Source organism: Sarcophilus harrisii, chromosome 5 (genome assembly GCF_902635505.1).
Source record: "Sarcophilus harrisii chromosome 5, mSarHar1.11, whole genome shotgun sequence".
NCBI classification, from domain to species: domain Eukaryota; kingdom Metazoa; phylum Chordata; class Mammalia; order Dasyuromorphia; family Dasyuridae; genus Sarcophilus; species Sarcophilus harrisii.
In genome coordinates this window covers 275,197,715-275,221,757 of record NC_045430.1, presented here as the reverse complement: position 1 = coordinate 275,221,757, position 24,043 = coordinate 275,197,715, and the positions used below count along the sequence as shown (strand labels likewise).

General features: G+C 40.5%; 1 protein-coding gene across 2 annotated transcripts in view; it reads left to right on the top strand.

Annotated features, from left to right (window-relative positions):
* Nucleotides 1-24,043, top strand: part of KLHL7 (kelch like family member 7) — a 55,202-nt gene that overhangs the window by 23,318 nt on the left and 7,841 nt on the right. For both annotated transcript variants that reach the window (XM_031940622.1, XM_031940623.1), the window contains exons 5-8: nt 375-550; nt 2,642-2,816; nt 9,735-9,877; nt 22,949-23,189. In XM_031940622.1, coding sequence (XP_031796482.1) covers nt 375-550; nt 2,642-2,816; nt 9,735-9,877; nt 22,949-23,189 — 735 coding nt within the window. The remainder of the gene's footprint in view (nt 1-374; nt 551-2,641; nt 2,817-9,734; nt 9,878-22,948; nt 23,190-24,043) is intronic.

Genomic DNA, 24,043 nt, shown 5'->3' with positions numbered 1-24,043 from the left:
GTGTCAATGCTAGAATTTAACTTAGGATCTGCTGTCTGTACTATCTATATCTATAGATATAGAATCTACTATCTGTGTTCACTTTATTGAATCCAAGTTTTATCTGTTTGTTTTTAACATGAGCTTAAAACAATTTGAAAGAAGCTTGACCTCCTTTTGTTGTTTGTTTTTTTGCTCAGGCGATTGGGGTTAAGTGATTTGCCCAAAGTCACACAGCTAATGTTATATTTTTAAAAATGGAATCTCTGAAATTGATTTACACTGGCTTAATTTTCCTTAAGCCACAGTTGCTATAGTTCTGTGCTTTCAGTATTTCTGAATGTATTTCCTTGGTTGCTTTTTCTTTATCTTTTTCATTTTCCTGCTACGTGTAGGTATAAGTGTTCTAGCTGAGTGCCTTGACTGCCCTGAACTGAAGGCCACAGCCGATGACTTCATTCATCAGCATTTCACTGAAGTTTACAAAACGGATGAGTTCCTGCAACTTGATGTCAAACGAGTAACCCACCTCCTGAACCAGGACACCCTGACAGTGAGAGCAGAGGATCAGGTGAGACTGACATCATATGGAGGGAGGAGAGAGGGCCCTGTGCTCAGTTGTCGTGCCTCATCCACTAATTCCCCAGCAAGGCTTTAGTAAATCTCAGAATGTGAATAGGATGAGCATGTGGAAAAAGAATGGGAAAGATTGGTTCTCTGTGGAAATGATCATAAGTGGAAGATATTCCACGATATGAGAAATGGGGGAAGAAATGAGTTTTAAAGACCTGAGGTTGACTAGAAGGCCTGATGAGAGGCCACTTGGTCTAAACCTGCAAATAAAGCTCTTTTTCCTGGAGAAGTTTGGTGGCGTGTTGGGTAAAGCAATGAATGTGAAATCAGTAAAACGTGGGCTCAAGCTCAACAGTTAATAAGATGTGAGATGCTGGATAAGTTACCTAACCCTTCCCATCTGCAATTTCTTTTTCTTTCTTTTTTTTTTTTTTTAATTAAAGCTTTTTATTTTCAAAACATGCATGAATAATTTTCTTTCTTTTTTTTTAACGGATAATTTTTCAACATTGATGCAATTTATTTTTCTATAAAATGGGGATAATAATGGCACTTCCTCTTTGGGTTCTTGTAAAGATCAAATTAGAAAGCATATATACAGCAATTTGCCAACCTTGAAGAATTATACATGTACGAAAATTATACCTTGAAACTTTACATTTTCACCGAGGGTTGCTGGGTGTAAATCTTAAATAGCATCAGTTCTCTTTTGTACTTGGAGAAAATGAGGCCCAGAGGAGAGTGACCTTTCTAAGGCCCCGGGGGCTGGTGAGTGCCCAGGCTAGAATGCGCCCACACCAAGCTGGTGCTGTGAGTCCCCAGCAGGAAGCTCCATTCTCTGATTTTCCAGTTGGCAGCAAGTTTGTTCCAAGGCTTCCCCTGCCTCCTTTTCCTTGGGACCCAGGCGCACACATTGGGATATGGGAGATGCCCTGGGAGGGGCGGCTTTCCATTTTGCAGTGTTCTGTGCTTTATACCAAGAACAAACTAATTGTCATCATCAGCCCTTGATTTTTACCAGCTGATGATGGTCATCGCCCCCTCACACACACATTCTCTCTTTGTGTGTGTGTGTCTCTCTCTCTCTCACTCTCTCTGTTTCTGTCTGTCTCTGACTCTCTGTCTCTCTCTCTCTCTCTCTCTCTCTCTCTCTCTCTCTCTCTCTCTCTCTTTCTTTCTTTCTCTCTCTGTTAAAGTGTCCAATATGCACTCTCTACAAGTGCCCTGGCTTTATGTAATAGAATTACATCAAGAAAAGGCTGCGTCCACATTAATCTTGTTGTGATGCAGATATTTGAAATGGTCCAGTTAAAGCAGTTGCCCTCAAGATTAAAAATGTGTGTATAATATGAATTGGAACCTTCAAATTGAAGTTTTTCATTAGGTAGAATTTTTGCTACTTGGATCTTGTTTAAGGTAGTGCGCATTATTTATAATGTATATGATTTATCAAGTCACAGTAAGTGACCTTTGGTTTGGAGATCACCATGTGATTTTATTTCCTACACTTAAAGGGATCTTTAGAGACAACCTCCCTGAAGATGGGGTGTGTAGATAAATGTAAAAATTGTTATGATCATCCTAGTAGCTGCCATTTATTTCACACTTGAAGATTTACAAAGTGCTTTATGCGCATTTCCATTTGCTCCCAATAGTATTCATAGAAGAAAGAGACTTGGGATTATTGTCCCCATCTTACAGATGAGAAGGCTGAACTCCAGAGAGATTAAGTGTTATTGGTGGCATCCCGATGAGCTAAAATCTATTCACTTAAAAACAATTTCCAAGGTGGGCCCTGCCGGAGAAGAGCAGGAGGGGCTGGTGTTCTCTAGTGGATGTACCAGAATGATCTCATGGTTTGATAACAAAAGACAGATTTACTTTTAGTGATCAGCTCTAGTAAACCAGCATCTCACAAGTGTATGTAAAATTGTCTAAAATATGGAAATAGCACATACATGCTTGGAGGCTTTCTCCAACTCCAGAGCCTCCCATGCATGTTGAGGGAGAAGGGGCAGTAAAGGCAGCTGGGAAATAGTGTTGCCCGAGCAGAACTTTGTGCCTTATCATTGTTCTTTTTTGGCTTTAGGTATACGATGCTGCAGTCAGGTGGCTGAAATATGATGAACCCAATCGGCAATCATTTATGGTTGACATTCTTGCAAAAGTCAGATTTCCTCTCATATCAAAGAATTTCTTAAGTAAAACAGTACAAGCCGAACCACTAATTCAGGACAATCCCGAGTGCCTTAAAATGGTGATAAGTAAGTAAGTTGCCTTTATATCCATCTATAAGCTAAGCTATAAAAGCAACTTGTTCTTTTCTGTTTATTAAGCAAGTATTTTGTGAAGGTCGACCCAATGCCTTCCCTCTAGGAACCTAGAGTCTAATGGGCAGTGCTCGGTGGGGTCAGAGGAAGGAAAGATTGTTCTAGTGGGAGCAAGGAGCATGTCATTGAGAGAGCTAGAATTCGAGATGGGCTTTGAAGGATGGGTAAAGTTTAGATCAGCAGGGCGGCTGTCAGGGAAGGCTATCCCATTCGGAGGGGACAGTGTGACAAAGATATGGAGACTGAGAAAGGATAGGGCAGAAAATGGTCCAGTTGAGCTGGGACGTGAGGTATGTGAAGAGGGTTAGTAAGCCCAAGGCCAGAAAGCTTTAAAGGGCCTTGCCCTCAGACAAAGGAAACTAGATTTGCTTCTTTAACAGGGATGGCCACTGTAGGTCTTTCTACAAGGGAACGTTTTGTTTTAGGCAAATCTCTCTGGTAAAAAGTGTGTAGAATGGATTAAAAGAGGAAGACACTAAAAAGGGAGAACACTGGCAGTGAGAGTTTAAACCAGGCTAATAGAAGTGTGAGTGGAAAGAAGGGGATAGCTCTTAAAGGTGCTCGATGTAAGGATGAATAAGAGACTTGAGAGACAACAGCCAAGGCTCTGGAGCTAGACAGAGAAGCAGGATTTGGGATCACTCTCATGGCGGTGGTAGTTGGAGCTGGAGATGAGGCAGTCAAAGGGGGCTGGGCAGAAAGAGAAGCAAGGCTAATTAATGGACTTAGGGGGTATCTGTGTTGAAGCGGTGAGGTGAGAAACCAAAGCAGAAGATAAAGATGCAGCATAATGGAAGGAGAACCAGGGTGATCAAGTACCATAGAAATCAAGGGAAGCATTATCAAGCATTAGGATATGGGCAACAATTTCAGATGCTACCGAAAACCAAGGGGAATGAGGAAAGCCCATTGGATGGGCTGATTTGGAGGTCATAGGTGTTACCGGTATGCAGAGGATTCAGAAGGAAATGTGGGAAAAGGGAGTGTGGCATTGGCAGGTGCCTGCTCCTCTGTTGATGAAAAGAGAGTTGACCTAGTAGAAGGTGGCTTTTTAGGATAAAAGAGTCTTTAGCATTTTAATAGGCAGAAGGGAAAGAGCCAGTTGAGAGGAGAGAGCAAAGGTTCAAAAAAAGAGAGGACAATTGAGAGTCAGGAAGGAGTGGAATTGAGCACATAAGAGTAAAAATGGTAAAAGATGACCTCTCTTCTAAGATTGGACTTGTAGATCACTGGAGATGCAGAAATGGGTTGAGATAGCCTCTCTGTGAGTTTTTAACCCCCCACTCTATCTTATGCCCTACTACAGTGGGACAGAGACTATTTTGCAAAGACTGAGGAAAAGGGGGGAGGAGGGAATTGAAGAATTTGAGGACAGTGGGGAAAGTTCACAAAGCTGACTGTTGACAATTGGCCTAACACTCAGCTGGGATTAGAGACTGAAGATTTTTTGTTGTTTAGTCCCTTGCAATCGTGTCCCATTCTTCATGGCTCCCTTTGGGGGTTTTCTTGGCACAGATGCTGACGTGGTTTGCCATTTCCTTCTCCAGTTCCTTTTACACGTGAGAAAATCGAGGCAAACAGGTTTCATAGCTAGTAAATGTCCGAGGCCAGATTTGAACTCATGAGGATGAATCTTCCTGACTCCAGGCCCAGTGTTCTATCAACTGTGCCATCTAGCTGCTCCTGAGGGTGTGTAAAGGAGCCCTTCATTGCTCCAGTATCATGGGGTTCTCTAGTACCACCTCTTGGGAGCAGGAGCAGAGAAAAAGCTAGGGGATAATCAGCACTGGTCACCAGCCCAGAGGAAGGAGTCAGTGTGATTGTAGTAATGACTCCTACAGCCCGCTTTTACCGTGTATTGAAGGAAAGAGCCCCATGGATGGCAAGAATACAGGCTTAATTCTGGACTCAGCCAAGTGTATTAGGATGCAGAAGTAGTGCTAAAAGTGCCACCCAATGATGCCGTTAATGACAGTGGCTCTGTGTCCCCTCTCTGGCTCTGGTTCCTTTCAAGGACCTTAAAGAGAACTTGTCTCCGGTCCATATATGGCAAGATCATGTGGTGAAAGCAGTTTCCAATGTATGATTGCAATACTTTGGGGTAAAATTCTGGGCCTCTTCCTATTTCTCTGATTAGTCTACAAATAGTAGGGATATTAAAAGGGCTCATTTTAAAAACCAGATGATATCTCATATTTCAGTGAACCTGACTTCAAGGAGAGATCTATTTCTTTTTTCTTTGAAAGTAAAAAAATTATACTTCAGTTTGCACTTAGAGGTCATCAGTTCTTTCTCTGGGTGTGGATAGTATTTTTCATCATGCATCCAGAATTACCTCATATTATTATATTATTCAGAGTAGCAAAGTCTTTCACAGTTGATCATCATTATAATATTGCTGTTACTGTGTACAGTGATTTCCTGATTCTGCTCACTTTACTCTGCATCAGTTCATATAGGTCTTCCAGGTTTTTTTCTGAAAGCATCCTGCTCATCACTTCTTATAGCACAATAGTATTCCATCCTCATCATATACCGGAGCTTGATATATTCCATTCCTGAATTGATAGTTATTTCTTCATTTTCTGATTCTTTTCCACTATCAAAAAAAAAAAAGCTGCTATAAATATTTTTGTACATATGGGTCATATTCCTTTTTCTTTGGATACAGACTGAATAGTGGTATTGCTGGATCAAAAGCTATGCATGGTTTTATGGCCCATTGGACCTTGTTCCAAATTGTTCTCCAGACTGGTTGGACCAGTTCCTCCAACAACAATGCATTAGCATCCCTGCTTTTTTAAATCCCCTCCAGCAATTATCATTTTCCTTTTCTTTCATCTTAAAAAATATGACAGGTATGAAATTGTATATCAGAGTTGTTTTAATTTGCCTTTCTCTAATCAGTAGTGATTTAGAGTATTTTTTCATTTGATTATAAAAAGTTTTGATTTTTTTTTTTGAAAATTGCCTGTTTATATCCCTTGACCATTTATCAATTGGAGAATGGCTCTTAGTTTTATTAAGTTGATTCAGTTCCCTATATATTTGAGAACTGAGACCTTTATCAGAGAAACTTGTTTAAATTTTTTAAATATTACTTCACTGTCCATGGTAAGTTTTAGCAAAATGTAGTTTCCCATTATCTCTTTTACTTAGATCTATTTTTCTTTTGCTTCTAATTACCACACTTTTTTTGTTTTCTGTTTTGTTGTTGTTATTTTACTTCAGCTGAAGCCTAATAGATTCTACTCCAACCACTTATTTTAACACTGTGTCTGTCTTTCTATTTCAAGCTTGTCTCTTATAAACAACATCTTGTTGGGTTCTGGTGCCTAATCCATTCAGTCTTATGACTCAATTCATCCTAGACATATTCACAATTAGGATTACTGTGTATTTCCCTTCATCCTATTTTCTTCTGTTTATCCTTCTCTCTTTTTATCCTGTCCCTCCCCACAAGTCCTTTGCTTCTTTCAACTGCCTCCCTTAATCTGCCTTCCTTTTTATTACTCCTTTCCCCTGCTTTCTCTGATCCCCTTCCCTGTCCTATTTTCCTGTTGGGCAAGATATATTTCTCTACCCAAGTGAGGGGATGTATGTGTGTGTGTGTGTGTGTGTGTGTGTATGTATGTATATTCTTTCCCTATGGTCCAAATTCTAATGAAAGTCAAGTTCAAGAGTTGCCCGCCACTCTCCTCCAGTTTTCCTCTACTCTCTAAAAGCTTTTCTTTGCACTCTTTTTTATATGAGATCATTTTCTCCCTTCTTCCTGAGAGATCTGTACAGTCCTATAATTTTTAATACAAATAAATAAGCCAGATAATAAGTGGTTCACACATGCAAACCATTGCCTAACATCCAAAGTACTCTTCAATAGAGGTTTCACCCTCATGTTCTATAGTACTTTGGATTTGCCATCTAAGGAAATGGGCAAAATCCTGATTCATTGGTGGCTTCAGAATATGAAAGTCTGTGATATGTTAGTCACCTAACAAGCATTTATTAACCATCTCCATGATGTCAGAGCTGTCCTAGGTATTAGGGTTATAAATACAAAGAATGGAACACTCTGCACTCTCTAAGAACTTGTAGCCTGATAGGTGAAGTGATAAATCACACGTAACTAAGTCATTCATTTCACACAAATTGTGATCTGAAGAATTCTTTGGCCTCTGTAACATTCAAAGCAGGAGAGCTTTCCCTGTGGTTGGCATCCAAGAGATTATTTTTGTTATTCTTTTCCTTAAAATACTTTTTTTTTGGAGTGACTTATCAGTTCAGCCAACAAATATATATATTGTGAATACTTGAGGTTGTCTCTGGGTTTTCCTTAAATAGATATCATCAGGTAGTTGTGTGCTTCTGGTGTGAGTGCCAACGAGATACCGTGTACAGAACAACAAGGTTAGATACTTGGTCATCTCTCCAGAGGCTTCTAGGCTCCAAAAGACATTGGGATAGCATTTCTTGGCTCTCGAGTTGTACCACTGCAGTTTCCCTGAAGTTGGCTCATTTGGAACAAAAAGCATCCTTTAGTTTGTCAGATTAAATGAGTTTCATTAGCAGTGGAATGTGGACCTTTTATTAAGTTTTTTAGGTATTTGGGTGATTGTACTCTTGACCAATGTATCTTAAACTTTGATTATGAGATGTTTATCATAAAGAATAAAGGTCAGGAAACGGTGCCATCATATTCATCAGCTTTAAGTACAGTATCAATGATTGATTTTTTTTTTTGTGCAGATAGTTTTAAAATCCCTTCTACTGAAAGGCACCTAATGTAGTGAAAGGAGGCAGATTTGAAATCATAAGAAGACGTTGGTTCGAATCCGAACTCTAGAACTTAACACTGTGATTTGGAGCTAGTTACTTCCTCTCTGAACCTGTTTTCTCATCTAATCCAATGAACAGTTTGTACTAGATTGACCCAGGAGTCCTTTCTACCTTGAAACTTCTGTCACTGAGTTACTTTTTTCATTCCCTACTATCATTTTAAGAGAATCAAGAGAAATATTTTGCCCAAATAATCTCTCCCATTCCAAGGCTGCCAACAAGGGAATCAACTGTTTCCCACTGACTGCAGCCGGGGTGTCAAGAAGAATGAGTCAACAATCTTCTGTTCCTGCCCTCCTGTCCGTCCCTTTGCTTCCTCACTTACCTTCTCCTTTCAAGCCCCACAGGCTAGGAGTACGATGACGCTAGCCTTGCTCATGCACATCCAGCTCTTTATTGAGACCAAAGCAGAGAGAGACAAATACCCAAATGCGAAGGATGGCCAGGAGGCCGATCTGACCCTGTCAGTAGTGTCTGTGAAACCTGGCAGGATGGGGGGCCCATTACTGGCAGATTCCTCTATAAGAGTAAACTTTATTCCACTAAAAGAGCAGACTAGAGGGCAACGTGAAATCTCTTTGCAATTAAGATAGGTGTCTGTGAAGAAATTGGATGGAGAAACTCGTGAGTGGCAGAAACAGAGAGGACATCCTCATCAGAAGAAGCTCTAAGCCCTGGATAGAGGGCTAGGAACCCTGAGGGAAACTGAACATTCCATTTTGGACTTTCTTATAGAGAAAGACCAGAGCAGGGAGAGAGAGTCATATGTAGCCAAGGCTTCAGAGGCCAGTGGGATCCTACAGACGGAAATGCTATGGAGGAATCTGAAACTCTTGGGAATGAAATTATGGTGACAAAAATAGAACAGTTCTGATAAAAGGAAGCGGCAGTCTAAGGAGAATATTGTGGATATACAGAGATTGGTAAATGAGCTTTTTGGGGGAAAAAAGATATGTACAGAATTTGAAGGTTACAGCATGTCATAGGATAAAAAAAAAAAAGCAAGATGTAGTTTTGTCAAAATAGTGTCACAGAGGTCAGGAGTCAGAGGTGAGCAGCTCAGTTGTTGAGTCAGAGTTGTTCAGTCATTCCCTGGTGGCTAATATTCCATGATGCCTCGGACCCCAGTATGCTGGACCCTTCTATCACCCACTCTCTCTTGAAGGCTGTCCAAGCTCACGTTCATTGTTTCATGATACTATCTACGTGTCTCATCCTCTGCCATCCCCTTTTCCTTTTGCCTTCAACCTTTCCCAACACCAGGATCTTTCCAATGAGCCTCATCTTCTCATTTAGTGGCCAAAGTCTGTACGTTTGGGGTTCGGTATTTGGCCTTCTAGTGAAGAGCCTGAATGAATTTCTTTCAGCACTGAACAGTAGTGAGATGCTAAGAACACCTTGTTCCTTTTACTTCAATCCCCCCACCTGATGTGTAGAGAAATTGCCTAGATTGTTTAGACACTTTGGGCAATCTTTAGAAGGTTGTAGGAATTAAATGGAAGAGGTCATGTTACATAAGGATCAGTTGAAGGAATGGAACTTGTTGGGCCTAGAGAAGGTTCAGAGGAAGGTGATTTGAAGAACTATTGTGAAAGACAGGATAGGATAGAAGCTTCAGTGAGGCAAGTTTAGGTTAGAGCAGTGAGTCGTCCAGAATGGAACAGGCGGCAGGCTGGGGATGCAACGGACTCCCGCCGCACCCCCCGCCCTCCCATTCAGGGCTCTTCCTGCCCATGTTGGGGATATAACCGAAGGCGATCTTATCTGGTCTTATTAGGAGTCAGACTCAGTCTGTGATTCAGAGCAGTGACCATTCCCAAGGGTAGTAGTAGGGGCAGCCGATAACTCACCTGCATTCCTTCTACCGGCTCCCTTCTTCCCTCTCCCCTTCTTGAATTTTAGAGGGAAACTATGGAGAAATTATGTGAGGAAATATAACGTTGTAGTTACAACGGCAGGTTTTCAAAGGGGTCAGAAATCTGAAGTTCTTAGCAGTAAATAGTCATCTTTCTCTAGGTGGAATGAGGTACCATCTGCTTTCCCCAGAGGATAGAGAAGAATTGGTAGAAGGCACACGGCCTCGAAGGAAAAAACATGATTATCGGATTGCCCTGTTTGGAGGATCCCAACCACAGTCCTGTAGATATTTCAATCCAAAGGTAACGGAATTCTCTTCCCTTTCACTCAGGGCCCATCCCAGAGTGTTGGCGTAGAACAGACTCTGTTGGAGTGAATTTCTCTAAATCTTTCTCCTTTTCTTCAGCGATATTTCCATACTTGTCCATGGTTTTCGTCCATCTTTACAGCTGTGTTTGCCCAAAGTATATCAAACAATGAAATGGGATGGGCGTGCGGGAGACCATTAGATTCTCTCTTTTGCACCCTCTTGATGGGGGCGTTAGCTGGTCAGTATCTGTCCAGACAATTTCTCTGGTGTCACTGTTGCGGTCAGTCTGATTGATTAAGAATTATTGCCAAATAGTAAACCAGACTTTTTTACTTCCCTCCCCCTGCCCCCATTCCCTCCTGTAGAGACCAGTTGCTAGGTGGGATTTCCAAATTATCCTTTGTCTTTGTAACCTCCAGCATCAGGAACAAAGTGGGTCTCTTCTCATAGTGACATGTTAGGCACATTTAGCGCCAGGCAATCCATCTCCTCAAGACCTGAAAGAGTTGACACCCTGATAGATTGGTCCCCCCATCTACCCAGAGAACAACTAACAGGCTCCAGCTGCTTAACATTTGCACTGCCTTTACATGATCAAAAGAAACTTCAGACATAACCATTTGGGGACATTACAGAAAAATGATGTATGAGATTTTGAGGAGTTTTTAGTGGTAATGAGGGGTTTGGAGAAAAAACAAAGCAACATATAGTTCACTGGTCTTGTATATCTATCTTTTCAGACCACTAATATGCACTGTCTCAATTCCATGGTGGATAAAGCTATTGGAAATAATTACATCCCTGTAGGATTAAAAGGCCTAGCAGTGAAGCTTCTCTTTATTAGGAACCAAAAGGCCGAGGACCCTGCTGACATGTAATTGCAGATAGAAAAAACATTTAGGAATCAAGTAAAAATCATAAAAAGGTAGCACTGAAAGGAACCGCAGAGAGACTTCCCTTTTGCAGATGAGAAAGCAAAGGGCCAGAAAAGTTTCTCATTTACTCAACTTAGTTATCCATCTAGCTCCCTGGCACGAATCTAGCTTTCCTTGGGCCAGAATGCCGCTTAGCACAAGGCTGGCTGACCAGTAAGAGGACTGGGGGACTGATGGAAAAGCTATGGAGTTGAGAACTGATCTTTAAGAATATGAATAGAAAAAAAAAAAAAAGAATATGAATAGGAGGGCTAGAAATGTGTTTCATGGGATGAACTCTAATTGAGGTGGTTTTCCCCAAGTTTCTAAACTCATTTCTTTATTCAGTTGTAAAGAAATATCCATTATTCCCAGACCCAGAGTTCGGAGGAAACATCTCTAAAAGCTTCCCAAGATAGTATTTTTTGTGGCAATTTGTAGGAAGACTGGAACTTTCACCTTTCCTACTCCCCTACAGACTATTAGACATCAAGTTCTCTTCATCCTTGGAAGGAAAAAACTCCTCCCTGAGCTTCTGATCACTGGGGAGGGTGAGATGTAGCTGAGTCCCCATGAACTGTCAGCCATAGTCCCACTTCCCCTGCAGTGTGGACTAGAATCCCTTTGTGCCAGTCCAAAATTTTTTTGATTACTTAAGTCCTGAAAGTTTTTGTTTTTATCCTCTTTTGTTATTTGAGTGGGATTTCTTGACATATCAGTTGTTAAATTCATCCAGCTCCTCTCTTCAGTAATGAAAAGGCTGGTCTCCCAACAGATCCCAAAACGAAGGTTCCAAAGCATAAATTATCTATAGATATCATAAGATTGTGGATCTGAAGCTGGAAAGAACCTCAGGCCGTCTTATCTTATAAACGGGGCAACTGAGGCAAGGTCTGGATCCCTGTTCCCCGATGGGCTTTCCTTTGCGGTGTCCCAGATGTGCTGCCTAATAAATAGAGGGTTTAGTCAGCCTCTGCTTCTTCCTGTTTGTGTAAGTACCGCCACAGAACAAGCTGGATTCAGGCTGACGACAGCCTTTTTAGGAATCCCGTCCCGTACCAGTCAGCAATGAGAGAGGGACCATTTCCAGCTAAAGAAATGATCGGAACATTCGCTTAATTGAATTATCTGGAATTAGGCCAGTAATCTTTAAGCTGAGATCCGGAGAGTTATTTTTTAAAAAGACAGCAAAGTTTCCTTGCCCATCAGTAGTGACAGGAGGGAAAGAATTCAATTTTAATTACTGTGTGAAAGTCAGTGGGACAGGGTTATGCACCGAGAGGGAAGCGAGTGATTATTCTGTTATTGTGCCGAGTTGAAATGATGCCTTTGTTCAGACCATCGTTATTTTCTGAAGCCTGCTCGTTTTTCCCCTCGGAATTGTTTGTTCAACTAGTTCTGAGCGCTGGTGGTCTCCTCCCCATCCAGTTACTTGTAGCGAAGTCTGGAAATCTACAGGGAGGGCTGTTGATACCTGAATGCAAACTGACATCAATAGAAAGGCAAAGACCGGGGACTGTGGATCCCTGGGCTCGGCTAATGAGCTGAATGCAGGCAGGAACGAGGAGGGGGGCTCATCTTTCTCCTGGGGGACGGCGCCGGCCCGCGAAGGTCCCAGGGCTTCCATGTTCCTCTCGTCCTCTTCTTCCTTCTGCCATCCCTGCCAGGCCCAGAGCATCAGAGGCCCGGGGGCCTAATGAAGGGCAACTCTTAGCCTGAGCCCCATCATCAACAAGCATGAACATTCAGGATGGGGAGAACAAGAGGGGGGATTATGTGAGGAGCTGCAGACTTCTGTCTGGGCGTCATGATTAAAGAAAACTATCCCTCCTTGAATGAGGGGCTTGTGCCCCCATCTGTGCTGCTTTTGGTTTCCTTCGATTAAAAACATTATTGATGCTCTTAGAAAATATATTTATCACTACTCCTTCCCTTAAGAGAAAAACCCTTCCCCTTAACAGATGTGTATTCAAGCAGAGCAGAAGAGAGGGGAGGAAGGGAACAAGCATTTAAATGCTGACTTTGGAAGGCTTTACAAATAGGATCTCACTGGATCCTAACAACCCTGGGAGGTGGGGCTGTTATTATACCCATTTTAAAGTTGAGGAAACTGAGGCAGACAGATTCAGTACCTTGGCCTGGGTCACACAACTGCAAAGTATCTGAGACTTGATTGTTCCTGACTCCAGGCACAGCGCTCTCCACTGTCACAGCCCCCATCCCCATCCCCACAGCCTCCACCACTGCCCCAATACATTGTAGCTACACCAAGGGCTTTACATGAAGTCATATGACCTCATCCCGAGGTATCGGTTAGGAACCATGGTAGTTCCTAAGTAGACCCTTAAGGATCCCTCAATGTGAAATCCATGTAGTCCTTCACTTACTGAGGATTTGTATTAAATTCAGTACCTTAACCTTCCGTTTACTATTAAAGTTATCAGCTCTTTCCCCAACCTTTTAGGAAACTTTCCTTTTCTATGTGAAGTGTAGAATTAGGGGACTCTTTCTTGTGAGTCACACTTGATCAGATGCAAAAGTTTTTTTTTTTTTTAACTTTTATCTTTCGTTTTTATATTCTTTATATTTTCCCTCCCAGAGGGCAGAGAGGAGGCCAAACAGCCAACAGAAGTCTGACATCCCTGGCAGTGTCCCCCCACCTGTTGTTCCTCCACCTCTGCACAGCAGCAGATTTGGGGGAAAAAGGCTCACTTTTATGAGTCAAAATTTTATACCCTGAAGATGAGCTCCATCACTTTTCTTCCACCCACTTATATCAAACCAGCCTTTCCAGGTGTTTCTCCCAGAAGAGATGTCCTCCCTTGTGAGAGGCTCCATGGCACAGTGGATAGAAAGCTGGTCTCAGGGTCATGAAGACAATCTCTTGGGGGCCGGCTCCAGGACTAGAGGTCATAGACAGGTAGAGGCAGGATTTTTACTTAGTTGTGTGTGCACACATGCACATGTAGATAGTTTTACATACAATGTGTGTTTCCAAATACACACTAAGGAAGGAAAACCCTTGAGCCTTTGACCCCGACTGTACCTTTATCAAAAAATTTAATCTGGCATCAATCAGCTAATTGGAGGGCTTTTTTTTAATTTAAAGAAATCAGAACTGAGTCTATTCCTTTTTTTTTTTTTTCCTATTTAATGCTATAGAGAATTCTGTGATTTCCAACTGTCTAGATTTTTGTTAATACAGCAAACTTAATGAGGAATGGGGGGAAGGGACCCAAAGTTAATTTAATTAAAAGCCTCTCTCCATCAAGGACAGCAATGCTGAAAACTGAAGGCATGGTCTGCCAAAGACCTACCCGACCGGGCAGGCAGAGCTGGCATGGGTCGGTCAGTTACTCCTGGAAGTATATGGGGCTGGGAGAGGATTTGTGGCGTCAGGATAATTGCTTAAAGCTAATAGGTCATAATGTCTCTGGCTGATCCAAAGCCAGATTTAAAAATCATTTCATAGCGTCATCCCATGGTAGCAAAGTGGCAAGTGGAGAAGAGAAGGATGGAAGAGCTCCTCCCTCTCCATTCATTGTTCAGTTGTTAATTGTTCAGAAAAGACCTGGTGCCTAATGCCTTCTTCACAAGCTGCTTCAAGATTTGGCTTCCAAAGACTGTATTTAAAACTGAGTACTTTAATGGATGGGGCAAGGAAAGAGCCTTTCATGATTTATTATCTTACCTGTGGTTCTTAATTGCTAATCACCTAGAGCTAAGTCCTGGTATCCCCTTTGACCTTTGCTTTTTCAGCTGATCTTTTTAACTAGTGGGAAATGGCCCATTTGCATGCTGTTGTTAATTAAGCCTAATTTTACTCAACCACCTCCAGAGTCCCTAAGACTCTACCTTGCTTGGAAGACTTCCATTCCAAGATGAGCATATTCTTCCTCCTTGACTGCTCATTAACGCTTTCTTTCATGGACTTAGCAAGTAAGAATAAGGAGAGTAGGTTTTCTTTTTTCTTTTTTTTTTTTTTAATTTAAATTTAAATTTTTTTTATTTTTATTTAATAGCCTTTTATTTACAGGTTATATGCATGGGTAACTTTACAGCATTAACAATTGCCAAACCTCTTGTTCCAATTTTTCACCTCTTACCCCCCCACCCCCTCCCCTAGATGGCAGGATGACCAGTAGATGTTAAATATATTAAAATATAAATTAGATACACAATAAGTATACATGACCAAAACATTATTTTGCTGTACAAAAAGAATCAGACTCTGAAATATTGTACAATTAGCTTGTGAAGGAAATCAAAAATGCAGGTGGGCATAAATATAGGGATTGGGAATTCAATGTAATGGTTTTTAGTCATCACCCAGAGTTCTTTCTCTGGGCGTAGCTGGTTCAGTTCATTACTGCTCCATTGGAAATGATTTGGTTGATCTTGTTGCTGAGGATGGCCTGATCCATCAGAACTGGTCATCATATAGTATTGTTGTTGAAGTATATAATGAACTCCTGGTCCTGCTCATTTCACTCAGCATCAGTTCGTGTAAGTCTCTCCAGGCCTTTCTGAAATCATCCTGTTGGTCATTTCTTACAGAACAATAATATTCCATAATATTCACATACCACAGTTTATTCAGCCATTCTCCAACTGATGGACATCCATTCAGTTTCCAGTTTCTAGCCACTACAAAAAGGGCTGCCACAAACATTCGTGCACATACAGGTCCCTTTCCCTTCTTTATAATCTCTTTGGGATATAAGCCCAGTAGTAACACTGCTACTGGATCAAAGGGTATGCACAGTTTGATAACTTTTTGAGCATAGTTCCAAACTAGGAGAGTAGGTTTTCAGAACCAGTTCTGTCACCTCACTGGAAACATTTGGAGTTGGTCCAAAAAACTGAGGCCAGAAGATCATTTCTGTCTTCAAAGGTAACACTTTTATTAGTTATAAAACACATTATACTTTATTTGTGATATTCATATAAATATAGACAAACTCCAGTGTAAATTAATGTACCACAATTTATTTGGCCATTTTTCACTCAAAGTGACCTCCTCTTTCCAATTCATTGCTCCTACCACAAAAAACAAAAACTGCTACTCTAAATATATTGATGCATATGGGACCTTTACATTGTAGAACCTTTCAATAGAATCTCTGGTTCAGCTGGTGTAAACATTTGAGTAATTTTAGATGCATAATTTCAATCAGATTTTCAGCTCCACCAATCTTGCATTGATGTGCCAGTCTTTCCACAACCCATGTTGCCAACAACAATAAGCATTTTTTAGTGTTTTAATATCTGCATTTGTCATCTTGGCCAGTTATCTGGGTGTAAAGTGAAACAGCTTTGTTTGTTGTATTTGTTATTCCTCCTTCATAGTGATTCAGAGTAATCATTTATTCTTTTGAGAACTTGTTTATTTATGTCCTTTGCCAACTCATCCGTTGGGGAGGGGCATTTCATCGTATGTGGTAGTTAGTTTCCTGTATATCTTGGATCTCCCCCCACTTTTGAATACTCCATGTCTTCCCCTTTTATCAGGGCCACACTCATGGCCCATCTATTCGATGGTGCCTTTCCGGACTAACCCCAAGCCATGATTGTTTTCCCCATTTCTGAATTTCCACATGCAGTCAAGGCCACAATCCACTTGATCGTGTGTTGCCATATGTTATTATTTCATTGCCTCATGTACAATATGAGCTCCTCCACACAGATATAGAGTGATGTAAAGAGTTGAGGTGGGAAGAAGGTAACTTCTTTCTTCTCTTCTCCCCTTTCTCCCCCCTCCTCAATTGCCTCCACCATTTCTACCTCCTTATTATTTTTCTTTTCCCTGGAGATTTCCTAAATTTCCATTTTGAATGACTGCATTCTAGTGGCTTTTTCTGCAACAAATCATTTCCAATCTTTCTTTACTAGAGACATAATCCATTCAGAGACAACATTTCATTTTGCTTGGTTCATATCAAATTAGTCAGATCCTAGCATAGGGTCTTTAGCTGCAACCCGTGTTCTAAAGATTCTATACTGGGGGGGTCTCTAGATAGAAGAAAGCTGCAAGAGATCAAGTTGCAAGGGGAAATGTGTTTGCCTTTCCCCGATTATATTTTTATCATTTTCCTGTGTTTCATTTGTTAGAGCATATCAGTTGAATTCCAGTCTTTGCAGCATAACCACATTCTGCAGATAACTGTTCATTCTCTCCTTTGATCACAGGGAATTATTTCACCTCAAATACAAACTGTATTCTGATTGATTTGTCTCTTTGGGCCTTAATAATAATATCTGCTATTTGCATAACCCTTGACATTTTTCAAAGTGCCTCCATAACTATTATCTCACTTGTTCAGGCTAAAAGCAACCAAATACGTTATTGGCAAAGAAAAACTTTTGTCACTTTCAGGATCTAGGCAATTATATTTAATTGTCAAGTTGGAACTTGAGAATAACTTTTTAAAGTTAAATTTCCTGACCACCATCAACTGAGGTGGAGGAGATTAGGGTGAAACTGGAAGAGAGGTGAGTTGTCTTGAGAGTTTCATTAGTTGAGTCAAAAAAAAAAACCCAAAATGTTAGCTCTGAGAGAGTACTCTGGAAAGAAATCAATGCTTTCAAGCAGCTGAATGGAAGAGCACCTTGTCAACATCATGCTCTACTCATGAAATTGGTTTTGCTGTGTTTTTCTCATGGTTTCCTTAGCCAAATTAGATGGAGAGTGAATTTTTGGAGGAAATGAGAATTAATTCCTTCGACACAGGGACAGCTCACTTTGAGCAGTATTACTTATATTCCTTCACTTAGCATCACTTATATTCTCATTCTTCTTCTTCTGATAATGATGATGGCTTATATTTATAGAATACCTACTGTGAACCAAGCACTGGGCTGAGGGCTTTCAAAATATCATCTCCTTTGATACAACAACTCTGCAAGCTACATGCTCTTATCAGCTCCCTTTTTATCGTTGAGGCAATGAAGGCAAGTAGAACTTAAATGACTTGCCAGAGGTCACATATTACTAAGTGTCTGAGGCTAGATTTGAACTCACCTTCGATTCAGAGTCAGTGCTCTCCCCACCTGCTGCCTAAACTGAGCCTGATCATGACCCTTTGATGGCTTCTGGGCAAGACAAAGAGAGGGGCAGCAACTCTTCCAGAATCTCTATGGGAATCCCAGAATTAGAATTTTAGCCTTTGGAGGCTCCCGCATATATTAAGTAACATTTCCTTTATTAGGATGCTAGAGGATCATAAGGTTTGGTACATGACAAGCAGAGCATCCCCTCAGTGGCCCATGTCATGCCAGGTGGATGGCCCCTTATTAGTCCCCAAACATCTCTCTGTGTCACGGCTGATGGAAGAGTCTCCTGGGCCAGCCTGGCAGGCACCCAGAGTGATCTTCCTGAAGAACAGGTCTGACCATGTCACCCCCTCCTCAGATAACCCTGTTAGCTTCCAGGATCCAATAGACACTAGCAGCTAGGGGGTACAGTAGATCCAGCTTTCATGATGCATTTGGCTTCAGATACTTACTAGCTGTGGGACCCTAAGCAAGTCATGTGTGCCTCAATTTCCTCAATTGTAAAAAAAGGCATAACCATAACATCTAGCACATAAGATGTTGTGAGAACAAAATAAACAAGAATTCTAAACTGTTTTACAAACTTTGAAGCATTATATTATTATCAACATTAATGAAAACATCAATAATTGTTAATAATGAATATCCAATTAGACAGCAAATTTTTATTAAATTAAGTCCCTATTATATACCAGGCACTGTGCTAAATGATGGAGATGAACAGAAATATAAAAATGTAGTCTCATCATATCAAAATGTGTGGGATGCAGCCAAAGCGGTAATAAGGGGAAATTTCATATCTCTAGAGGCTTACTTGCATAAAGCAGAGAAAGAGAAGGTCAACGAATTGGGCTTACAACTAAAAATGCTAGAAAAGGAACAAATTAAAAACCCCCAGTCAAACACTAAACTTGAAATTCTAAAAATAAAAGGAGAGATCAATAAAATTGAAAGTAAAAAAACTATTGAATTAATTAATAAAACTAAGAGTTGGTTCTATGAAAAAACCAACAAAATAGACAAACCCTTAGTAAATCTGATTAAAAAAAGGAAAGAGGAAAATCAAATTGTTAGTCTTAAAAATGAAAAGGGAGAACTCGCCACTAATGAAGAGGAAATTAGAGCAATAATTAGGAATTACTTTGCCCAACTTTATGGCAATAAATTTGACAACTTAAATGAAATGGAAGAATACCTTCAAAAATATAGCTTGCCCAGATTAACAGAGGAAGAAGTAAATATCCTAAACAGTCCCATCTTAGAAAAAGAAATAGAACAAGCTATTAACCAACTCCCTAAGAAAAAATCCCCAGGACCAGATGGATTTACATGTGAATTCTACCAAACATTTAAAGAACAATTAACCCCAATGCTATATAAACTATTTGAAAAAATAGGGACTGAAGGAGTCCTACCAAACTCCTTTTACGACACAGACATGGTACTGATACCTAAACCAGGTAGGCTGAAAACAGAGAAAGAAAATTATAGACCAATCTCCCTAATGAATATCGATGCTAAAATCTTAAATAAAATATTAGCAAAAAGATTACAGAAAATCATCCCCAGGATAATACACTATGACCAAGTAGGATTTATACCAGGAATGCAGGGCTGGTTCAATATTAGGAAAACTATTAGCATAATTGACTATATCAATAAGCAAACTAACAAAAACCATATGATCATCTCAATAGATGCAGAAAAAGCATTTGATAAAATCCAACATCCATTCCTAATAAAAACACTTGAGAGTATAGGAATAAATGGACTTTTTCTTAAAATAGTCAGGAGCATATATTTAAAACCATCAGTAAGCATCATATGCAATGGCGAAAAACTGGAATCTTTCCCAGTAAGATCTGGAGTGAAGCAAGGTTGCCCACTGTCACCATTACTATTCAATAGTATTAGAACTATTAGCCTCGGCAGTAAGAGTCGAGAAAGAGATTAAAGAAATCAGAACAGGCAGTGAGGAAACCAAACTATCACTCTTTGCAGATGATATGATGGTATACTTAGAGAACCCTAGAGATTCTATAAAAAAGCTATTAGAAATAATCCATAACTTTAGCAAAGTTGCAGGTTATAAAATAAATCCCCATAAATCCTCAGCATTTTTATACATCACCAACAAAATCCAACAGCAAGAGATACAAAGAGAAATTCCATTCAGAATAACTGTCAACAGCATAAAATATTTGGGAATCTATCTACCAAAGGAAAGTCAGGAACTATATGAGCTAAATTACAAAAAACTTTCCACACAAATAAAGTCAGACTTAAACAATTGGAAAAATATCAAGTGCTCCTGGATAGGTCGAGCAAATATAATAAAGATGACAATACTCCCTAAACTAATCTATTTATTTAGTGCTATACCAATCAGACTTCCAAGAAAATATTTTAATGATCTAGAAAAAATAACAACAAAATTCATATGGAATAATAAAAGGTCAAGAATCTCAAAAGAATTAATGAAAAAAATCAAATGAAGGTGGCCTAGCTGTACCTGACCTAAAACTATATTATAAAGCAGCAGTCACCAAAACCATTTGGTATTGGCTAAGAAATAGATTAGTTGATCAGTGGAACAGGTTAGGTTCACAAGACAGAATAGTCAACTATAGCAATTTAGTGTTTGACAAACCCAAAGATCCTCACTTTTGGGATAAGAATTCATTATTTGACAAAAACTGCTGGGATAACTGGAAATTAGTATGGCAGAAATTAGGCATGGACCCACACTTAACACCGTATACCAAGGTAAGATCAAAATGGGTCCATGATTTAGACATAAAGAACGAGATTATAAACAAATTGGAGGAACATAGGATAGTTTATCTCTCAGACTTGTGGAAGAGGAAGAAATTTGTGACTAAAGACGAACTAGAGACCATTATTGATCACAAAATAGAAAATTTTGATTACATCAAATTAAAAAGCTTCTGTACAAACAAAACTAATGTAAACAAGATTAGAAGGGAAGCAACAAACTGGGAAAACATCTTCACAGTGAAAGGTTCTGATAAAGGCCTCATTTCCAAAATATATAGAGAGCTGACTCTAATTTATAAGAAACCAAGCCATTCTCCAATTGATAAATGGTCAAAGGATATGAACAGACAATTTTCAGATGATGAAATTGAAACTATTACCACTCATAGGAAAGTGTTCCAAATCATTATTAATCAGAGAAATGCAAATTAAGACAACTCTGAGATACCACTACACACCTGTCAGATTGGCTAAGATGACAGGAAAAAATAATGATGAGTGTTGGAGAGGATGTGGGAAAACTGGGACACTGATACATTGTTGGTGGAGCTGTGAACGAATCCAACCATTCTGGAGAGCAATCTGGAATTATGCCCAAAAAGTTATCAAACTGTGCATACCCTTTGATCCAGCAGTGTTTCTACTGGGCTTATACCCCAAGGAGATACTAAAGAAGGGAAAGGGACCTGTATGTGCCAAAATGTTTGTGGCAGCCCTGTTTGTAGTGGCTAGAAGCTGGAAACTGAGTGGCTGCCCATCAATTGGAGAATGGTTGGGTAAATTGTGGTATATGAATGTTATGGAATATTATTGTTCTGTAAGAAATGACCAGCAAGATGAATACAGAGAAGCTTGGAGAGAATTACAGGAACTGATGCTGAGTGAAATGAGCAGAACCAAGATATCATTATATATGTCAACAACGATACTGTATGAAGATGTAATCTGATGGAAGTGGATTTCTTTGACAAAGAGACCTAATTCAGTTTCAATTGATCAATGATGGACAGAAGCAGCTACACCCAAAGGGGAAAAAAAAAAAAAAAAAACACTGGGAAATGAATGTAAACTGTTTGCATTTTTGTTTTTCTTCCCGGGTTACTTCTACCTTCTGAATCCAATTCTCCCTGTGCAACAAGAAAACTGTTTGGATCTGCACAAATACATTGTATCTAGGATATACTAGGACATATTGAACATATATAGGACTGCTTGCCATCTAGGGGAGGGGGTGGAGGGTGGGAGGGAAAAATCGGAACAGAAGTGAGTGCAAGGGATAATGTTGTAAAAAAAAATTACCCAGGCATGGATTCTGTCAATAAAAAGTTATTATAATTAAAAAAAATGTAGTCTCTACTCTCAAGGAGTTCACAAACATGCAAAACATTATGCGCAAACAAGCTATAGACCAGATAAGTAGACATAATTAATAGAGAAATAAAGAGATATCAAAGAAATTCATTAGAATAAAGAGATGTCAAAAAAAAAAAAGGCATGCTGTAGGAAAAAGGCATGGAGGCAGAAGTGGGGGGGGGGGGCATTCCAGGCATGGGACACTGCCAAGGAAAATGCCTGGAGTCTGGAGATGGAGTCTCTTGTTTAAGGGCTAAGAAGGAAACCATTATCATTGGATGACAGAGTACTAGGTAGGATGTAAGGTACAAGAAGACTGGAAAGGAAGATGGGAGGGCAAATTATGGTCTTTGAACTCTAGAGGATTTCCTGATTCTAGGAGGAATAGGGAGCTGATGCAGTTGATTGAGGAGGAGAGTGACATAAGGAGACCTTCACTCTCAGAAGGTCACCTTGGCATCTGAGTAGATAATGAATGTCAGTGGAAAGAGACTGGACATGGGCAACCCCACCAGCAAGGCGCTTGAGGAAGTAAAGGCAAGCTCCTGCTTCCTCTTTTATCTTCAAGCATCATTACAAGCTTGCAGTCTGGTTCTGTTATCTGAAGATCTTCCAAGGGTCTGTGTCCATTGGGAAGGAAGTGGGAAGATCTGGGAGGGAATTTACTTTAGAAAACTGAAGATGTTTGCACCATGAGTGTTTTAGTCATTATTATAAGCAGAAAACAGGAAGAGGGGTGATAGATCTAAGATTCTTCACCAAATCTACTTCAGAGTAGAAGGAGGGACCACCTACCCCTTGAATTAACAGCCATTCTCAAGGAATCATTGCAGTTTAAATTGAAATCTTGGGCTTGGGTGAGGTATTACCTGGTTTTTCCATACAACATTGTGTGGGTTAATTTGTAAATTTGGACACTGTTCACTGACCCTCATCAAACCAAATCTTCTTCTCTCCCATTACAGGATTACAGCTGGACAGACATCCGCTGCCCTTTTGAAAAGCGCAGAGATGCAGCTTGCGTCTTCTGGGACAATGTAGTTTACATTTTGGGAGGCTCTCAGCTCTTCCCTATAAAACGGATGGATTGCTATAACGTAGTCAAGGACAGTTGGTATTCCAAACTGGGACCTCCGGCACCCCGAGATAGCCTAGCAGCATGTGCTGCCGAAGGCAAGATCTACACGTCTGGAGGCTCAGAAGTGGGTAAGAACCGGGGGGAAGGGTTGATATAATTTTCTGATGTTTGGAGTGCTTCAGTGAACATTTCTTACATCTCTGAGAGGAGCTGCTCTGTTGTCTGTCGGTGTTTAGAGCCATCTTGATTAATAAGCCAGATTTTGACAGCTCCCTCTCAGAAAAGGCCACAGCTTCCTACAACCTATGAACTACCCAAGGTTCTTCTCCTAAGGCATTTATTAAGCACCACCTGAAAATGTGATACTACATTGCTGCCTTATGGTTTTCAGTTCTAGGGTTCCACTCCAGACATGCACTTCCCTGGTTGGGCTCTTCTCCCATTTCCCTTGTAGCTTTGTCTTATGTGGGAGAGTTTTAAACCATCAATTGTTCCATCGGGGGGAAAAAATGGCTTTCTGCCTGTCCAGTGATTGTAAGCCCTACAATGACCCATGTGGGGCGATAGCCCAGAGCTGCCCTCTACTGTTGCAGGTCTCTCTCTTCTTCAGGAGCCCCTTCTGCACCCTCCCAGCCACCTCATCAGCTGACTTCAGTTTCTGATTTCAGCACCAGCTGTTTGGAAAATCTGCTGGGTCCTCTAGATGTTCCCCAAGAGCCCTAGAGATGAAGCTACCATATTACCAGTGCAACAGAGAAAAAAGAGCCCTGACAGTCAGGGGAAAACCATCCGAGATGCTTTGAGCTGAGGCTTCCTTCCTGACACTCCCTGAAAAGCAATCTGTTGATGTTTCTTCTGTTTAAGTGTTTTGGCGGCTGTTTGACTCCTTTTCTGCTCTTAATATTTGCAAGGTCCGGAAGTAGGGAAGGAATTCAGATCCAACCAAATTCAAGTCCTCCAACAGACATTTATTGAAGTGCCT